The 19,361-nt window shown below is 40.5% G+C and overlaps 1 protein-coding gene across 6 annotated transcripts in view; it reads right to left on the bottom strand.

The window, feature by feature from the left end:
- Nucleotides 1–1,959: 1,959 nt before the first annotated feature.
- The window catches only part of elf2b (E74-like factor 2b (ets domain transcription factor)), a 35,444-nt gene continuing 18,042 nt past the window's right edge, over nucleotides 1,960–19,361 (bottom strand). For 3 of the 6 annotated variants that reach the window (XM_088342542.1, XM_088342541.1, XM_088342543.1), the window contains exons 2-10: nucleotides 17,208–17,372; nucleotides 15,154–15,394; nucleotides 8,986–9,099; nucleotides 8,569–8,757; nucleotides 7,211–7,294; nucleotides 6,943–7,138; nucleotides 5,514–5,864; nucleotides 5,250–5,424; nucleotides 1,960–4,500 (exon numbers count right to left, since the gene is read on the bottom strand). In XM_088342542.1, the coding sequence (XP_088198668.1) occupies nucleotides 3,994–4,500; nucleotides 5,250–5,424; nucleotides 5,514–5,864; nucleotides 6,943–7,138; nucleotides 7,211–7,294; nucleotides 8,569–8,757; nucleotides 8,986–9,099; nucleotides 15,154–15,394; nucleotides 17,208–17,282 (1,932 nt within the window). In that variant the 5' untranslated portion in view covers nucleotides 17,283–17,372 and the 3' untranslated portion in view covers nucleotides 1,960–3,993. Of the gene's footprint in view, nucleotides 4,501–5,249; nucleotides 5,425–5,513; nucleotides 5,865–6,942; nucleotides 7,139–7,210; nucleotides 7,295–8,568; nucleotides 8,758–8,985; nucleotides 9,100–12,340; nucleotides 12,623–15,153; nucleotides 15,395–17,207; nucleotides 17,373–19,361 lie in introns of those variants that run through there. The other 3 variants (XM_088342544.1, XM_088342546.1, XM_088342545.1) reach the window with 3 other exon arrangements.

A 19,361-nucleotide genomic window follows, 5' to 3' on the forward strand; every position in this document is an offset into this window, starting at 1 on the left:
GACAGTAAATAGCCTAAAAGTGACTATGGAGAAAACTAACTGAAATGCATATACATAAAGATTTTTTGGTGAATATTTCATATAGCCTAATTAGAGCTTCGTATAAGTCAAAAAGTGGTGCCAATTTCTTTTTCAATACATGTACATGCTAATCTTTTTTGACAATAGCAGTTTCCTCAAAACCTCGCACGATGCATGTCAGTGTACATTATTTGGGCGTAATCTTGAAGTGTGGATAACTTAGTCATCAATGAATATTTTTGACTTTCAACCACTCAAATTGTTCGATGGCATGAGACCTATTTATACATATGTGGATTTTAAGTTATTTTTTTACCCCCCCTAGACTTGAAGACAAATATCGTTGCAGCAAACATTGAACGACCCAGTTCCTTGTCGCACAGGCTCTTTGTACACTTTGACTTGTACATTCCAGCTAAAAATGAGAAGCCCTAAGTATGCACGGAGTAGCTGTGTGGTGATTGTGGTCCAGCACCATATATTCCCCCCTTGTAATTAGTCATTGCAACTATGTGGTCAATTATTTCCTCTGTAAAAAATAAAATGAGTGCGGTGACGCGGCTACTGATCGGGCAAAGGCATACAAAGTTGGCCTGGGTTCCGGCAGTGTGGAGGCACAAAGTGGACAGACACTCTGTGTGATGGAGACCACATTTTTTTTCCATTATTTGATAACCAAATGTTTTGTGCACTCATGTCTTCTTCCACACCATCTTGCACATTCTCGTCACCCATGTCCTCTTCCTCCACATCATCACTCGGTTCGTCGTCATCAGAAACCTCTTTTGTACCCCCTTTGCTAAGCAAACAGGTTCAAAATCTTCATAGAATTAGTCCGAATTTCAAAGAAAAAAAATTGGTTTAGTTTTCCCCTCCAATATCAAATTCAACGTTTCATCGACTGAGTATTTCCTTTTCATCCTGCTCAAGTCATTGTTGAAAGTAATGTTCGCTGGATTGAGTTGGCTCCCTGTACTGTATACATTTTGCCAAACATCTGACCAATAATAGTTGACTCGCACGAGTTTATTTGAATTGTTTACCTTTCCCACAGGAATTGTTTGATTGTTGGGCAAGAAACACCTAATCAGATATCTTTGTAAAGTACCAATGTGCAATACCAGTTATATGGGGGCTGCAGTCAATGGTTTGCAGGCAAATAAATCATATTTGGGCTTTGGCGCCACTCAACAAAGTGTTTTACTTTGCATACAATTGACTCCACTGCGGGCAGCACGGCGGCGCAGTGGTTAGCGCGTGTGCGGCACAGTTCTGAGGTCGTGGGAACCTCCTACGTGGGTTCAAATCCAGCTCCCGGCCTTACTGTGCGGAGTTTGTATGTTCTCCCCGTGCTTGCGTGGGTTTCCTCCGGGCACTCCGGTTTCCTCCCACATTCCAAAAACATGCATTTCAGGTGAATTGGCCGGTCCAAATTGTCCCTAGGTGTGAATGAGCGAGTGAGTTGTCTGTCCCCGTGTGCCCTGCGATTGGCTGGCAACCAGTTCAGGGTGTCCCCTGCCCACTGCCCGATGATTGCTGGGATGGGCTCCAGCACCCCCGCGACCCTACTGAGGATAAGCGGTGCAGCTGATGAGATGACTCCACTGCATTAAAGAGAAAATTGCCTAAATCCTGGTAAAAGCATTGAAATACACATGGTTTATGAAAAGTCAGATTATGAATTGTAATGTTTATAGGTCCAAATAATGTACGCTTTGTGTATAGTATGTGGTTGTCTCCCAAATGCAATAAGATATAACACAGCACATTGCCATTTTGCACATCAACACGTTCTCACAAACCATTGGAAAATGTGACCCCCCAAGTGATTACTTTTTAATGTTTCCTCTTTGAAAGTAAAAAAAAAAAAGCATGAAAATGTAACTATATGTACTTGCATGTCACAAAGGTTAAATAAACGAAAAAAGAACGCTGCAATGAGTCAGTAAAATCTACTTTAATACACTTTGAAACAAGAGTACAACAAAATAGAATATACTTCAAATGTTGAATATACAAACAGTTCAGTCTGAACACAAACTTCGGTATTTTCTCTTTTTAGATTAAAATAAATGAAATGTAGGCGTTTGGCTAGCGTGATATGAAAAAAATGACCTGTTTAGTGACCTGGGAATCGAAGACTAACATTTCATTCAGTTCACCTGTTAACAATTATATACACATTCCTACTCACATGGGACGTGGCAATGTGCACTGGCTCAAGTGTCAAGCATTAAAAATTGAATAGAAAAAAGAAAAACATTCAAAGGTGCTGGAAAGATTATTGGTAGGAAGCATGGAAGTGTTTAAGTCAATTTGCAAGATTTAATTTCTAGAGCCAACTCCTGAGTCCAAATAAGAAACGCACCAGTACTTTTAATCCCATAACTCACAACTACACTTTTTTTCGATCCGTTGTTCGTTTAATACTGCATTTGGTACAAGTTAGGAAATGACAAACAATAAACGTATAGCTCATATAGTACATGAGGCCACCACACTAATCAAAGGGTGTTTTTGTTAGCTCTGTAAACTAGTCAACATTTACATGATTGTTATTGTTCTTTCAGGACTCAAATGTACACCTCACACGCGCACACACACACACTATTGAATTGTGACTCAAAAACATTTTTTTTTAGCAGAAAAACAAAAGCATAGGCTTTCCCATTTGCCTTGTGCCCTTGTACTTTTTTTCCCTTAAACAAGTGAATGGTTTGAATCAGTGGTCGGCAACCAATCTGCCGTGGCCCAGTACTAAGCCGCACAGAAATCAAAGAAAATTGCATTTTTTTTTTTTTTGCTTGTACCATATTGTAATTTTTTTCCCAACCCAAAAAAACCTCCAGGTATGGTCACGATGAGGATGAGAGCGCCGAATCCCAACAACAAGGCTACGAGGAGTGTAGATAAACAAGAGAAAGGTGTCACTTTTTCTCATCATCACACCATTATGACTTACGATGTCACTTTGTAATTGAGCATTATTGGAAAGAGTTCAGCCAAAACAACATTGTACAACTTGGTACTAAGTAAAAACAATGTGATACTGTCTAAAGTCTTTTCCGATGTAATTTAGAACAGTGATAAGCAACCATCCGTTCGCAGACCAGTGTCAGGCTGTTGATCGTTTGGTACAAGGCTGCACAGAATGACCAAAAAAAAAAAAAAAAAAGTCTCCCACAATCATACTGTATCATCCATGCAGATGCAAATTATGTACCTAAAAACCATCAAAACTTGAGATTTTTGGTAGTCACCATATTTGAACTATGGTTGATCAGTTGACAAAATAATGCCCAACACTTTTGGTCAACATCAGATGAAACAGAAATAGAGTCTGGATTGCAAGCATTGAGAGCGCCGTTGATGACATAGGAAACCAGCGGGGATCAGAACCACCCGCAAAAAGTCGAAATCCGTGGTATTGTCAAATTTTATTTTAATTTGGCGCCATTTATTAGAGAAGAGAAAGAGGTGGAGACAAAGAGAGAGCGCTAGAGACAGACACACAGAGAGGCAACATGTTTTTTTTTTTAACTTAAGTGGTCAGTCGGCTTGAATCCTGGCTGTTTAAATGTTGAGGCATGGTGCGGTAATCAACCATTGTTTTTATTCAATCCCCCCCCGGCGAAGGAACCCACGGTAACTGAAAGGCGAACTAATGCTTTTATTGGGCCGGCGTGGGAGAATATAGTCTGACATTAAAGCAGTCCGTGGTATAGAAAAGGTTGCCGACCACTCATTTAAATGTTTTAGTGTTAGGAAATAGCGCTGAATCGCAGCTCGCGAGGGTACGAAGCCATTGCCTCCATTTTGTTTGTCGGGCTCCGCGCGAATTCTACTTCACGGGCTCGGCTGAAAAGCTTCACGCGGCAGGAGGCGCTTGAAAAATGTGCTCGTCTCAAACGGCTGCTGGTTATCACAAGAATAATAAAAAAACGTTCTTATGTACAAAGTGACCAGAGTGTTTCAACACTCTGGTTCTTCAGTTTTGGTGAGCTCGGGGCTTGGCGGCAGTTTTGAGGGGGCGTCCGCCGGGGCGTCATTGGGGTTCTCGTGATCCTGCGCAACCGTAAGCGCGAGGGGGACTCGAACCGCCCGGACTTGGACGCCAGCCGACTGGAGGTCGTCCCCCGCCAGCACAGAGTTGCCGAAAAGGTTGCCGACGAGGTGAGGCTGCGCGGCGGTGGGCGCCGCCCCAGTTTGTTGAGGAGCCTGTGAGGGCACCGACAGTCTCATGACTTGCGTTCCCGGGGCCAAGCCCACCTGGGACAGAGTCTGCACAGTCACTGGACTCCCCAGGAGGCTGATGCTGGCCGTGGCGTTTCCGACGCCGGGTTTGGTGCTGGGCGTCTGCAGATGACACTGTGCCAATTGATGAGCTGGGATGGTGATGATCTTGGCCAACTGGACGGTGATCTTTTCTCCGTTCTCTGCCGTGGCTGGGACCATGGTGGGGATGGTCTGGATGACAACCTAAAGACAAAAAATTCAATATTTGCCCCCTTTGCATTATAGAATTAAAAAAAAAAAATCCTATAACATTTATAGAATTAGCACTAAGGATGGGCTAAAACGGGTCATTTTGCCTTTTTTTTTGAGAAAGAGCCACACCTTATACTTCTAGCAAAATACAATAAAACCGACAAACCAGGTTTCCTGGCAAAATATTATTCAGCCCATTTTATTTCACTGTGTGACATTTGATGATTTGAGAAAATTTATCAAATAGTGATAATGCCAGAGCATCTGTCCCATATCAATAAAAATATACACACACACACACACACACGCGCACACACGCACCTGAGCCATATCCCCCTAGTGGGAGGTGGCTAGAGTCAAGAATACGTTCACATTTCTGACTCTTTCTGGGAGATTGATACAGAGGACGGAATTCCAAGCCCCCTCGCTCAACCCAACTGATGTGTTGGGAGTCATTAGGTGACCAAACCCCCCAATTCCAACCCCTAATGCCGAGCGCCAAGCAGGGAGGCAACGAGTACGAATGTTATAAGTCTTAGGTATGACCCGGCCGAGGCTTGAACCAGCAACCTTCCAGTCTCGGGGCGGGCGCCCTACCCCCAAGGCCACCGAGCTGGTAAAATAAAAATATACCACTTAAAACTTGTCTCCCTACTGCTGTTCATTTAACTCTTAACATTCAGATGTCAGATGGGCCCAGAATCGATTCTTATGAAACAAAAGTACGGATTTCAAGTCACCTTCTGTTGCGTGTTAGAAGCTCCCGTAGCAGGACCGATAGAGGATGCCGTGGAGAGGAGGGTGGTCTGGGCCGTGGCGCCCGTTCCAACTGCTGGCTGTTGTACAGCAACCGTCGAAATTTTTTGGCCCAACGAAGTCATTACAACGGGCACTTGCATGGCCACCCGCACCGTCCTGCCAACAATGAATAGGATGAGCATGCTCCAAAGATTTTCCGAGTAGCAGCTAATTTTTTAATTTTTCCTGCCGCCAATTGCCCTCACCTGGGCCCGGAAGCGTTGGGAATCATAGCCGCCTGTTGACTGTCCGGTGAAACCGTTGCCGCAGCAACAGGAGATGGCGTGGCATTGACTTTGCTGCCGCCGCGCAGGATGTTGGGCTTCCTGAAGGACATCTGGGAGGTCTTCCGGAAGGACAGGTCGGCGCCCTTAAGCACCACTTCTGGCGGCTCCAGGATGCGCTGGTACGACGCCTCGGAATGGATCGGGTCGTCGGCCAAAGACACATCCATCTTGTCGTCGTCGATGATCACGAGGTTTTTGGGCATTTCTTTAAACTGGTAGACCAGACGCTGGCCTTCCACTTTAGCTAGAATTCCACGCTGGTAATAGTATCTACAAGACGTTGACAAAAAATTATGATAGAAATAATGTTGCCAGACACGTTTTTCAAACAAAGTGAGGCATCCTACATGGTTTTAATCTCTGCCAACAGTCTGTCCTGAGAGGTAACATACAGAAATAAGTGCGACAACATCAAGTACGAATAACAAAAGGTTTGGAGTATTTTAGCCTAGATTTGGCTAATGAAAAGACTATTATTGCAAGATTGGCATAGCAGACCGTTGTGTATCATGACAGTACATCGGTGATGCACGAACATTTACAAGAAAGCACGTCGGATAGTTAAATGAAAATGTCTCACTTGCCTTGGTAAGATTCAAATAAACAATGAAGCCAATATGGATGAGTGTTATGCCAGACCATGTTTGACAAATGTATTTGAAATTAAATGCATGCCGTCCATAGAACAAGGAGCCCCTTTCCGCATAAGAAGCAGACGTGCACCCCGCGACATTGCATATACGACGGATGTCAGTTGTTTGACTTCACAGTTCAGAACCACTAAGTAATTTTGTTACGGAATTTGCAGTTGACTATTGATTGTACTTCACAAAACTGACTTCTTTGTTTTAGTGTTCCACTGCTGCCAATGAGCCTGCCCTTGGTTTACAGGGATCAAAACATGTCTCCTTGGTTTTTAATATATTCTGATTTGGCCTTTCTCTAAAAAAATGGACAGAGGTTTATTTATGGATTTATGTCCCTATTGACTGAGCATGTGCCCAACTGGTTTTAAATCGGGACCGATCTTAAGCTTCCCATCTCTTGCACAAATGGCAAAGTGATAGGAGCAATTCTTGGTCTCCTCTGTTACATAAAAGAAATAAAACTATTTAAATGTTTGAACAAATCAGCAATGTGTTCAACTTTTCTTGTGTTGATTATCATTTGATACATAACTAAATCACTTTCCTTCCATAAGTTAAGTAAAACCTATCAAATATTTGATTATTCGACTAATCATTTTAACATTCATTAGTTGCAGCCCTATGTAGAAGACGACGACATTTGAAACGCTGAGCGGTGTGTCTTGCTTGCTAGAAAGAGAAAGTTGGCGGCGCTTCCTAACCTGAGTGCTCGTCCCATGGTCTCATAGTTCATGTCTGGCTTGTTCTTATGTTTCCCCCATAGCTTGGACACAGCCTTGGAGTCTACCAGCTTGAAGATGCCCTTCTCCCGCTGTGTCCACTTGATGTACCTCGGACACGTGTTTTTGTCCTGCAGAAGATCCAATAGGAACTCCCACAAGTAGATGGTGCTTCCTGCTGGAAATCAAGTCAGTCAAACGTTCAAATGGGCCTCGCTCTCACACCGCTTCTGTTGGCGCCAGACTTTACCTTTGCCTTCTCTCGTTTTCTTCCTCAGACCCAGGTCCACAGACCCGTTAGAGTAGGGCTGGTATGTTTTTACTTTCCGTCCAGCTAGAAAAAAACAACAACATTTATTAGCTTTATTAATTCAAAACTTAATCACACAAGACATGTTTAATGTTTAGTAGACACTCAGAACGAAGAGATGGGACATCTATGGATTACAAACTTGCAGTAAGGAGGGCAGTGAGGAAGATGAAGGCGGTAGGCGGGCAGTATTCCGAAGTCGAAGTTTGAACGTAGTGCGGTTGCGAAACCGCAAAGCACTGCGTTTTTTTTCAAGGCTTTTTAGTGAGTGATGGAGTTTTGGCCAACCACAACTGTGATTGTTCCAGTTTTAAAAGTGCCGACCAATCAGAGGAAAGGTTAAATAACAGCAGTAGCCAATAAACGCGATTCAAAGTTTGCAAGCACCACACTATGCCACACCCACCGTGTGAGCTCATCGAGTGTCATGGCGGACTCCGTAAACATAGTCCCAGAGTCAACGAACGTGAAGGAAACGAAGCTTGCACCGAAGAAGGGCGGCACATCACTTGTTCGGACCTATTTTGGTTTTGACGAAGTGGATGGGCAACAGAAGAAAACACCTGTTGCAAAATTAACTTTTGCGTAGTCACTTGGTCCAGAGGAAACACAAGTAATTTGTACCACCACCTTAAAAGGGGGGTGCTAGTAGTACACTAGGGTGCCAAGGGGGCGCCAGCCTGCAAAAGTTTGGGAACCAGTGGTGTAGTGCAACCAAAGATGAGTGCTACAAAACACAAAGAAGACTATAAACTAAGGAGACTCAAAATGACCAAACCACATAATTTTTTCTTCCATTTGTTTTTGCGTGGCCACTCTTAAGGCAGGGATCAGAATGGAGATTTTCATTTTCAGCTGAAATAGCCAGGGTCCAGGAATAAAGCAGGGCGGAGCCAAAGGCACAAGATTTTCTTGAATTTCTTGACCAACGAGTATTCAAAAAATACATTCTTAAATAATAGAGGATTTTTGCTTATTCAAATCAATAGTTCAGAACGAATGGTTTTTAACCACTGGAAGCGATAAAAAAATACTAACTCCATATAAGGTTATGTCAAGTCAACCTTTTTAACAGGTTCAAGGTATGACTGAATAAGTACTTATTTTCTTCGATTAGCCGTCCCTTTTTACAGTTTACAAATAACTCATTCCCCTTCTCTAAAATGTTTTTATTTTCCCATTAAGTTTTATATGTTTACATTTTCAACATGAATAAATATATCGCATACCTCTAGACAAATGATTTCCCCCTTTTGCGCGCTTTCGATTTGGACATCAACAGAAAACATTTTGTCTACCTCTTTTTTTCCTGACAGGCTCACTGTCCTCTTCAGCTTCTGGCTCATCTGTCAAGGTGGTGATATCCTCGTCTTCATCATCTTCGCAGCAGTCCTCCGTAGATATCTCCACTTCTGTCCCGGCAATGTCTGGACGCATGGCGGCATGGAGGAACTCTGGCGTTGCTACATACGGCGGCATAAAAGATTCTGGACAGATTTATACAACAACAAATTCATGAGATCGGTGAAATGGTCAGTGTGAGTTATCTTTACAGTGAAGATCACTTTACATTGGCCGAAAATTTAAATAAAAATTTGAGCAATAGTTTTAACAGGTGGTTGAAACAGAAGTCGGAAGTAAAGACAGCAGGGGGAAAAAAACACACACAAAAAAAACATTGGAACTCCACTATCATGCAAAACAAAACTATTTACCAGGACTGCAGTCTTCTCTAACACTGGAGGGCGAGTCCATATGAAGGAGAGCTTCTGCCGCCTCAATGGTTTTGTCAGAGCAGTGCACATGGGTGCCATGGACAGAAGCCTCCACTGGAAAAACAAAAATGAATCAGCTCAACTGTTAGGAAATTATCATACGAATGCTGCTGAAAAAATGTTGGATAAGTAAACAAAGTGGATGTTTTACATTATTAAATGGCAGATCGTACGTAACGTTTTGTTTCATTTTTTTTAAGGCAACAAACCAACAATTTCAGCTGGATTTTGTAATGAAATAGCAAAATAAATTATTCATTTTCTTATTTTCGGGCATCTACACACTCACGTTTCCCTACAAATGAGGCTCTTTAACTCTACCCGGCAGAGTAAAAGCCCACAGTAAACCACACCACCTACATTGCATATTACCGAATCTTATTGCAATATGTATTCTGTGTAGCACTATTTAGTTATTCTATATAACACGCTACAGTGGGCATTTGCACGTCACACTGGGTATTTGTATATTGTATTCTTTCTCCTTTTTATTGTATTGTTCTCAGCTCAGGGATGCTGCTGGAAATGTGAATTTCCCTTCGGGGATGAATAAAGTATCTATCTATCTATCTATCAAATGTGTATTAGCTCCTTAGGCCAGTGTTTCACGAGATTTTTTGAGCCAGGGCACACTTTTGTTCCCCAGAAAAAAATAAATAAAAATCTTGAGGCAGACTAACATGTTTAAAATTAATTCCCGGCATCAAGTTTCTTTTTTAAAGGTAGGGTGGGTCATTTGAGGTGTCCTTAAAAAGTGTAAGATTTTCTTATCCAGTATGTGTCACCAAACTGAAATGAAAGAGACCCATAAAAGAGATCAAGTCAAGAGATGCTGGCCAATCAGCATTAATCTTGTCAGTCCGAAACGTTCATTCATCTTATTTTTAAAATTGAATAGCCAATCAGCTTGAATTTTGACTGTCCAAAACATTCCTCTGTGATGTGGGTAAGCATCCATTGTTTTCTTTAATCCGATCTTTGTTTTTTTTTTTTAAATAAAATATCGTGAATTAGCGAGCAGTCTCTGCATTTTTATCAATTTTTTTTAATTTTATTTAAAAAAAAAAGGAAATTATACTGAAATTAACAAAACTTTTTTTAAATTTCTATTTGTTCGTACAGGATAAAAATAGTGAAAGAAAGAGCCCGCTACTAGTACAGTCCAAACCAAAACCCCTCAAAACATTTTTTCAGCCAGTTGATGTTGGCAGCAAGTACAATTCCAAATTCGGTACAGCACTTTTAAATAAATTCATTTTTTTAATAAACCTAAAGAAAAATTTGGATAAAATGAAGAGATAAAAATGAAAATTGAAACAGATGCCTTCCAACAGATTACTGTATAATAATTGCAAAAGAGTATATAAATCAACCATTCTTTTTTACTTAGCTGGGAAATTCCACTGATATAAAATGGTCTACAGAAGAAAAAGGTCTCTGGGGTCCTGAGAAAAAAAGGGAGGGCACCTGCTGTTGTCAATCAATTGTGGGAAACACGAAACCCTGTCACTGCCACTCTCCATGTTTGGCGTTGAACTAAAGTGTTGGCTACTGCATGGCGCTATCTTTAGATTGACGCACTCATTCACTTGGACCCAAAACACACATGACACAACGGTAGGCGTCCACACCACAACAAGCCCAACAAACAGGGAGCCATTCTGGAAATTTGAAAAAAAGTTAACGATTCAACAGTGCCATATACATTAACGATGAGTTTTACAGGATGGAACATAATTCCACTTGAAAAAAAAAATGCAATTTTTTAATGCTTTCAAAATCATATTTGCATGAATAAAATGTAAGAACTGTCAACCTCAGCAAACTGCTCCCGTTAATAATGATTGCAATTCCCCGTAGTCAAGTCATGTTTATTTGTATAGCCCTTAATCACAATGAGTCTCAAAGGGGTGCACAGACCACATATTATTGCAAAATATTATTATTAAACAACAAAAAACTCACAGCAAGGCACATTACGTCAAAGAAAAAAAAACAAGCTCATCTGTAAAACAAGTCTTATGTTCATCTTTTTTTATTTCCCCACTTGCAATATGTTTAGTGTTGCTTATGGTACGTAGTTTTTTTTTATAATATCGTACATAAATTGTTAAAAATTTTGAAAACGTATAAATTGACAAGTATGAGATTTGATAAAATAAATGCAACACGAGAAAGCCTGGAATAGCGCTTAGTTGGGACAAAAAAGTAGTGCCACAAATGACTTCCGTGTTTACACTCCTAAACCTTTCCCTCCAGTTCTCTTCAAATAAGCATACGGGTTCCCCTGTCACTCAACAGCATAAGCCCCAACCATTGGATGAAACTGCAGCTCGAATCCCGCCCAAGCTGAGGTCAACCTGAATAAGAGATGACGTTTTATGAAAACAAACACCATTGGTCGGAATCACCGTCGATCAAAATACGAACACCTCCTCTTTCCAGACAACGCTTCCGCCTTCCAAATAGGACTTGGAACGTTGACAATTTTTATAAACAAGACCGATTCCAAGAAAGTACGAATAAAACAAAGAACACTCGCACAAATGATCTTGTCGTTTAGTACGGAGAATATATGCTGCGCTTTGCATCGACTCCGTAAAGGGAGGGAGGCCGCCCCACGCTGCGAACACAGGCTATACAACACGATAACGGAAACAATAGAAACGTTCAAATACACACCTAAAACAATTAAAACCTTTCCAAGTATCGATTAATATAAAATTATGAGCCCAAAAACATATTCAAACCATCACTGAGAAAAAATTATATCATTTTGCATGTGACTACTGCAACAAATATACTCTCAAAAATTCATTTGCATTAAAAAAATAATCGAAAAACCAAATGCTCCTCAGACTTAAATGGGCAAGAATTCTCAATTGTGGCAAATTACAAATAGATAAGCTGAAACCACATGTCCTTCCAGAGACAGCGTGGCAAAGACGTAGGAAAGACAACAGTTTTGCACTTCCTGGTTTTCCAGAGCCGACCCGACACCCGTTATTCTCCACAGCACGGTAGCTGAAAATAGCAATCCCCTGTGCAAAATGGCCACACCGCATAGTAGAGACTAAACAGCGTGCTTCGTGTATGTTTTCTTACAAAAAAAGCTTAACAAACTCGCGCAACGTTAGCAAGCGGCATAGGTTGCTACCAAGGTGATTACTTCCTGATAGTCCTCCATTACTCCAGCAGCCTACTCTGCTCAGTGAGCGAGCGCAGTCTGGGTTTGTGCAGGGTTTGCATTGCTGCAACTCTCGGATTAGGAAAACCGTATTTAAATATATTTTACCGGCTCTGATGAGAAGATCAAGCTGGTTTGCGTGCCCGTCACGTTGCGAAGTCGCCATGTTTCCCCTAGCTGAAGATTCACATTGACTTCTCACTGAATTGTACGGGAAGCAACTATCTCAGATCACTCCGCTGAATATAGGAAATCGCCGAATTTCAAACGGGCGCGTAACGACGCCCATGATGTATTCATCCGCGGCCGACACCGGAAATCCTTTCGTAGCCTTGGCTCGTCGCGTAAAGAAATCCAATTGAGCTGCGGCGGGGATGCTTTTTTTCTTTACAATACCCAGTTTGATCTAAGAAAAACCGGTGCAGATACCATAAAACACATGAATCTAACTAATGGCCCGTGGGTCAAATGTTTCCTGCCACATCATTTTATGTTAGGGTTGGCTGTTCTTTGTGAATAAGAGGACAACCAAATAATAGAATAACACACTAACTTTGCCACTGCAAAAATTCATCCAGTTAAAATAAAATTAATGTCTTAAAAGTATTTTCTTTGAATTGCAATCTACCACTGTACTTTCAAAATGTAACAACAGTATTATTATTATCAGTATTATTATGATCATCATTAGTACTATTACTTCATTCTTCTAAAAATTCTAGTAAAAAAAAGGAATATCTAAAAAACCTGCAGGAACATGTAAGTGAAAAAGGTAAGTGTCATAGTATCAACGAAATAATTTTTAGCTGTATTGTTAGAAAACATGGTGGGGAAAAAACTAATTTAGCCCTCTTGTCCACAAGATAGCAGCGTGTGTCTGTAAGGAATAATGGGAACAGTGGAAATATGCTCATGTTTTTCTTCAATATAAATGGTAAAAAGATTATAGACTAATGCTTCCTACACCACATATTAGTGCTGAAAACGTTTTACAAATACAGTAGTCACATTAACACTGATTCCACATTAAACGGAGGTATTTTACAGCAAATCAAGGAAAACACGCTGTTTATGATCAACCCATACGTGCTTTTCAGTGAACAATAAATTTGATTAGACAGGGTCAAAAAAAGATCTTTGCCCAAATGGCACAGAATCTCACTTGTGTAATACAATGTAAATGGTCTACATTTCTATAGCACTTTTTCAAGTCAAGTCAAGCGCTTACCCATTCACACACACTTACACCTGATAGCAGGGTCAGCCATGCAAGGCAACAAGTTGCTTATTGGGGGCATTAGGGATTCAGTGTCTTGCCCAAGGACACTTTGAATGAACACGGAGGAGCCGATCTGCGATCTCTTGATCCCAAGACGCGCGCTCTACCTCCTGAGCTACTGCCGCCGTTATACCTTTTTTGTTTAAAATAACCGAAAATGTTATTACACTACTTTTTTACACCATTGTTACAATAAATTATTTTTCATTGTATTATTATTACAACTTTGGCCAGACAACAGGTACTACCTTCTAAATATTTTCCTACTTTTCGTGACATTCTTTCATTTTATTTTTCTCTTTTTAGTCTTTATTACGTGTTTCTCCCGGAGTTCCATGTCTAATATTGTTGCAACAATGTTCACTATGTTGTAGTCAATGACAAAAAAGACAATTCTAATTCTAAAATATTTCTTAAAATGAGCAAAATGATTTACCCGTTTTCCTTTACGGATGATTGTTCTTTTTGTATTGGAGGAACAAGATATTCAATTTCAAATAAGAAAAATTACGTATGCTTGAAATGTGCATTTTTTTGTCAAATTGGAAGATTTTGGAGAAAAATATGATTGTATAAATGTGTTGTTTCCAACTGAAGAAAAACATTAAGAATGAGAAATAAAAAGGAAAGTTTTGAAAATGTTTTTTTTGTACATGAAATTCACAAGTGGTCAAGGAGAGAAAAAAGACATATTTCCCTACAGCGCTGTTTCTCATCTGGTGGGTTGGGACCCAACAGTTTGTAGCAGAATAATTATCAGTGGGTGGAAAAGTGACTGAAAAGAATAACTCAGGGTCAATTACACTTCTAAACAGTAGATGGTGATAATGGCATATAAATGTGAGTTGACAGCCGCTATTTATCACCACAGAAAATAACTGGTAAAGTTTGTCTACACATGTTGACTACACCAAACACATGAAAGGGAAGAATGTATGAGTGGTAATAGTTATTATCATCTTAAAGACAAAGCTACTGAAGTGAAGCATTTTTGATTTAATTATAAATGCAGCTAAGTGAGCAATGAAGAGAATATTATTACTTGAAGTAGTTTTGGTTTTTGGTTGGTTGGATCCCTTAACCACTAGGACCATAGGGGCACAATTTCCTGTGGTGTGTCTAGGTCAAATACAGCCTTGTGACGCCCATCCCTCTCCAGGCCAACATATGGTTCCACCCAGTCTCAAACCGGGGACCTTTTGCGTGTTAGTCAAATGTGCTATAGTGGTCTTTCTTTTAACTTGAATATATTATAATAACCCTGGTCAATCATTTCAATAAATTGATGAATGGATATTATTTTTCCCTATTTGGGTCATAGCAAGCAGTATGGGTGGGATGGTGGGCCCTTGCCCTGCTACTGGCTGGCAACCAGTTTAGAGTGTTCCCTGACCACTGCCTGAAAACAGTTGGGATGGGCTGCAGCACCCAGCAACCCTAGTGAGGATAAGCGGCAAAGAAAATGGATGGATGGTGGGCCCTCAAAACAGACCATTTGAGAACCACTGTCAAATAAAGTCACTAAGAGATGTACAAGCCTTAAAATATGCATGTCGTGCAAGTGTAGTCTGTCATTTCCAGCACGATAAACAGATTGTGAGCGACAGAACGTGAAAAACATGCATTGGAGAAACAAGCTCACCTGCCTCCTCTATGGACTCCACGTCTAGCTCATTGCTCACTTCTTTCATAATGTATGTTTGGTTGTCATACACCACCACCTGGGATGAGTAACCTGGCTCCCCACATACGACTGCTCCAGGAATCTCCTCCACAATGACAGTTTGGGTGTTCTCAGAATCTCCTCCAACCTCTACCTCTTCGACTTCACACTCAGCCTCCACTTCACCTTCCATCTCCAGGTCCACATCAAACTCACCATCCTTACAGGCAATAAGATGAAAGGTTAGAAACATGGCAATTAGTAAGGCTGCAACTAACGATTATTTTAATAGTCGACTAGTAAAACAATATGTCGAATAATCATTACAGTAGTTTTTTCTTAAATTTAGCCTGAAGCGGATTTAATTAAGTGGAAAATGATAAAGAACACAACAAAAATGTGCACAGCAAAAAAAAAAATACCCATTTTATTGAACATACTGCATATTCGTAAAAAAATTGAATACATATCTAAAACCAATTGGTCACAGTGTTAAGTCAATACGAACATAAATCCATGGATAAACCCCTGTCCATTTTTAGGGACAGGCAAATAAAAAACATTAAAATAAAGATTGTTTATCCCTGTAAACCGAAAACAAGCTCATTAGCAGCAATACAACTGTAAATAAAACAAACATGTGCATTTTGTGAAGTACATTCAGTAGTGAACTGAAAAGTGTTACAAAATAACTTGACTATTCTCAACAGTATGAAGTCAAATGGTTCTAACAACTGACAAGCTCTATGCAGGAAAGGGCAAAGCCGACTTTACTTCCTCAGAAGGCTGGCCTCCTTCAACATCTGCAAAAAGCTCCTGAAAATATTCTATGAGACAGTAGTGGCAAGCGCCCTCTTCTATGCGGCAGCGTGTTGGGGAGGCAGCGTCAAGAAGAAGGATGCCTCTCGTCTCAATAAACTGGCTAGGAAAGCGAGCTCTGTTGTGGGCAAAGAGCTGGACAGCCTAACAACAGTAGCTGAGAGACAGGCACTGAAAAAGCTGAGGTCAATCATGGACAATCCATCGCATCCGCTTCACAGCATTATCTCCGGACAGAAGAGCAGTTTCAGTGACAGACTGCTGTCACTGTCTTGTACTACGGACAGACTGAAGAGATCTTTTCTTCCTCATGCCATGAGGCTTTTTAACTCCACCCGGCAGAGTAAAGGCCCACATTAAACCACACCACCTACATTGGATATTACTGAATCTTACTGCATTATGTGTTCTGTGTAGCACTATTTGGTTACTCTATATAACATGCTAAAGTGGGCATTTGCACGTCACACTGGGTATTTGTGTATTGTATTCTTTTGGCTTTATTGTTGTACTGTTCTCAGCTCAGGGATGCTGCTGGAAATGTGAATTTCCCTTAGGGGATGAATAAAGTATCTATCTATCTATCTATCTATTTTTCATTTTTAACATTTTAACAACTCACGTTTGTTCTTCAGTCTGCATGCAGTCTGGCATAACGCTCATACTTTTATAGCGAAATAAAATAGCACATTAAATGTGCAGTCATTTCATCAAAATCGTATTTGTTTAATCTTTACTTGAATCTTAGCGAGGAGAGTCAAACTCTGTTTCGTTCAACCTCTGAGGTGCTTTATAAATGTTCATGCATCACTGAGGCACTGCGATGATACGCAAGGTCTGCTTTGCAAACTTTACAATTAGTCTTTTTATCTGCTGTATTCAGGCTAAAATGCTACAATACTTAAGATGTTTTGACACATGTAGGTGACGTCAACTCTGCCATATATGTATGTTTATGTTACCACTCGAAAAAGAGATGCAATTGGCTACTTGGCATGAGCGACTCTGAGCAAAGATTATATTCATGTAGAGATGCCTTTCTCTATTGGAAAAACGTGTTTGGCGATAATAGTCAACAATGAAATTCAATGTTGACTATTTATATTATTGATTTTTGTCAAGGTCAACTAAGCATTGCAGTCCTAGCATTCAGATAAACTGTAGCAAAACTTAGTTTTTGATTTTTTTTTTGCATGAGTTTTCACAAAACCAACCTGCAGTGGGTCTTCCACAGCTGTGATGTACTCCACCACTGCCCCACTATTGTCAACCAGTACCACTGAAGTCATGATTCATTCTCAGTAAATAGCTGTCATAGCATGTGGCTCCCAACACCACCTCTCCTTGGGGGGTCCCAGTACTGTAGTCAGAGGAAAACCCTGGAAAGAGCAGAAGATAAAACTCAAATTTGCAATGAAATAAATTGATGAGATTCATCAAATAAGATGTGAAACAACGTGCCAGTGAAATCCAGCGTGAAGTTTCTTTGGAGTACAAGGCATAGAATTGAAAAGGTTCCCTTCCTTCCACAGGAAGTGCCTGTGTGCTATTTTGTGCCATTACAAACTGTCCTCACAGAAAAAAAGAAATATCCTTCAACAAACAGTGTCTTTTTTTACATCAACACAAGGCAGACTAGCACCATGGCTACAGTGACAGGGGCCTAGGTTTCTGTGGAGCACAATAACGCTGAATATACAACAAATGGCTCTGACAGTCCAAATATATAGTCAATATTTACGTCACAACTTTATAAGAGGTGTCAATAGTCTTTAATTCCACAGCATTGAGCATTAGTCATATGGTGACCACAACAAAAAATGTAATATGGAGAGGAGTAAAGCATCTCACGCAAGCTCAGAATCAAAATGAACAAAATGGTCCGTTACCGGGGCAAACATCAACATCAGTAAAAACGCCAGTGTTACAATTGCGACAGTAATTTTCCATTGTGTCTTTCGTAATGGCATGTGTTCTTCTTTCTGTGTGCATTAGTTCTCAGGTACATCAGCCTTTCCTGTATACAAGTGATGTTTCAGCAGAAAACTAACTTCCTAAATTCGCAAAAATACACTTATAGATGTCACCATCTTGGAAAGGTAACGTGATCCACAATATGTATTTTACACAACTTGAAGCATCTCTGAAAACAGTGTCTGTGCCGTCTGCAATGGCGCTGATCGCCTACGACATCCCAAAAATGGCAGCTCAGATGCACTGTGCTTAAAGGTGCATTCAATCCCTACTTGCCTTCTAAAACAGTGGAAAGCTAAGCAAGCAGGCTAACAATGAACTAGCTGATGAATTTAAACATTAGGCACTCTGGGTAGAGAATTGGCCTCATTTTGACTGGAATGAATACTGCTTATTTTACTATCGATTAAATGCTATGAGATTTAAACACGCTTACTTGGGGAATTTTACGACAGAGCATGTTAAATTGATGGTGAATAATATTGTGTCCATACATTTGAGTGCAGTCCAGAACAATAATGTCCATTCAGGTAAAAAGACTCATCTCTTCAGAGAAGTCTCCTTTCACGCCACTAATTGGGTAAGCATATCAGACGCATTCACAATAGTTCACAATTAGTGGGTGCATGAACTGGAGAACTTGTAACTAATTAATTAATTAATGAATTACTTCTTACCACGTCATGAATTTGATCTGTGCTTTTAGTGACATAACATATGCGCTTTGCAAGAGTTTAATTGCAAGATTGAGAGGAAAGGGTAGTATTGGTATTGAACCTTTGTCTAGGATAGGTGTTAGCAACCTTTTCGGTGTGGAGTGCCACTTTCAAATTTCCTTAAATCAGTGTGCCACACTAAGATTAATGACTCGCACAACATTTTTTTCATATCCGACAGAACTGTCATTTTACACCATTTAAAATATACAACATAGATATACATTTTAATCGTATAACTGTTGTGGCAAATCCTCAAAAGCATTTGCACTTGCATATATAGAAATAGATTTGCATACATGTCTACATTAACTTACAATACATTACTTGCTTGTGGGAAAAGGTCGGGGTGACCTCGGTTGAAGATACCGTTACCAGACGATTAGAGTTTACCTTGAAGATACCGTTGCCAGACGGCGTGCAAGGAACGGTCACGTACTCATACGGCGTACACGGGACTGGTCACGTACTCATACGTGATACAGGACCGCCTTTTGGGGTGTACTCAATCGAAGCCTAATCGTCACTACCAGCTTTAAATACATTGTCATGTTCCTAGCTCTGTGAGATCTTTATTGACGCATCAATAAAGTGACAATCTCCCTCCGTAACGAGACTGGCTCCTGTCTATTTCTTTTATCCACTTATGAGAAGACTTTCTCTCGATTATCGGACCTC

This window comes from Urocampus carinirostris, chromosome 8 (assembly GCF_059441175.1).
Source record: "Urocampus carinirostris isolate Australia breed hairy pipefish chromosome 8, RoL_Ucar_1.0, whole genome shotgun sequence".
Taxonomy (NCBI): Eukaryota; Metazoa; Chordata; class Actinopteri; order Syngnathiformes; family Syngnathidae; genus Urocampus; species Urocampus carinirostris.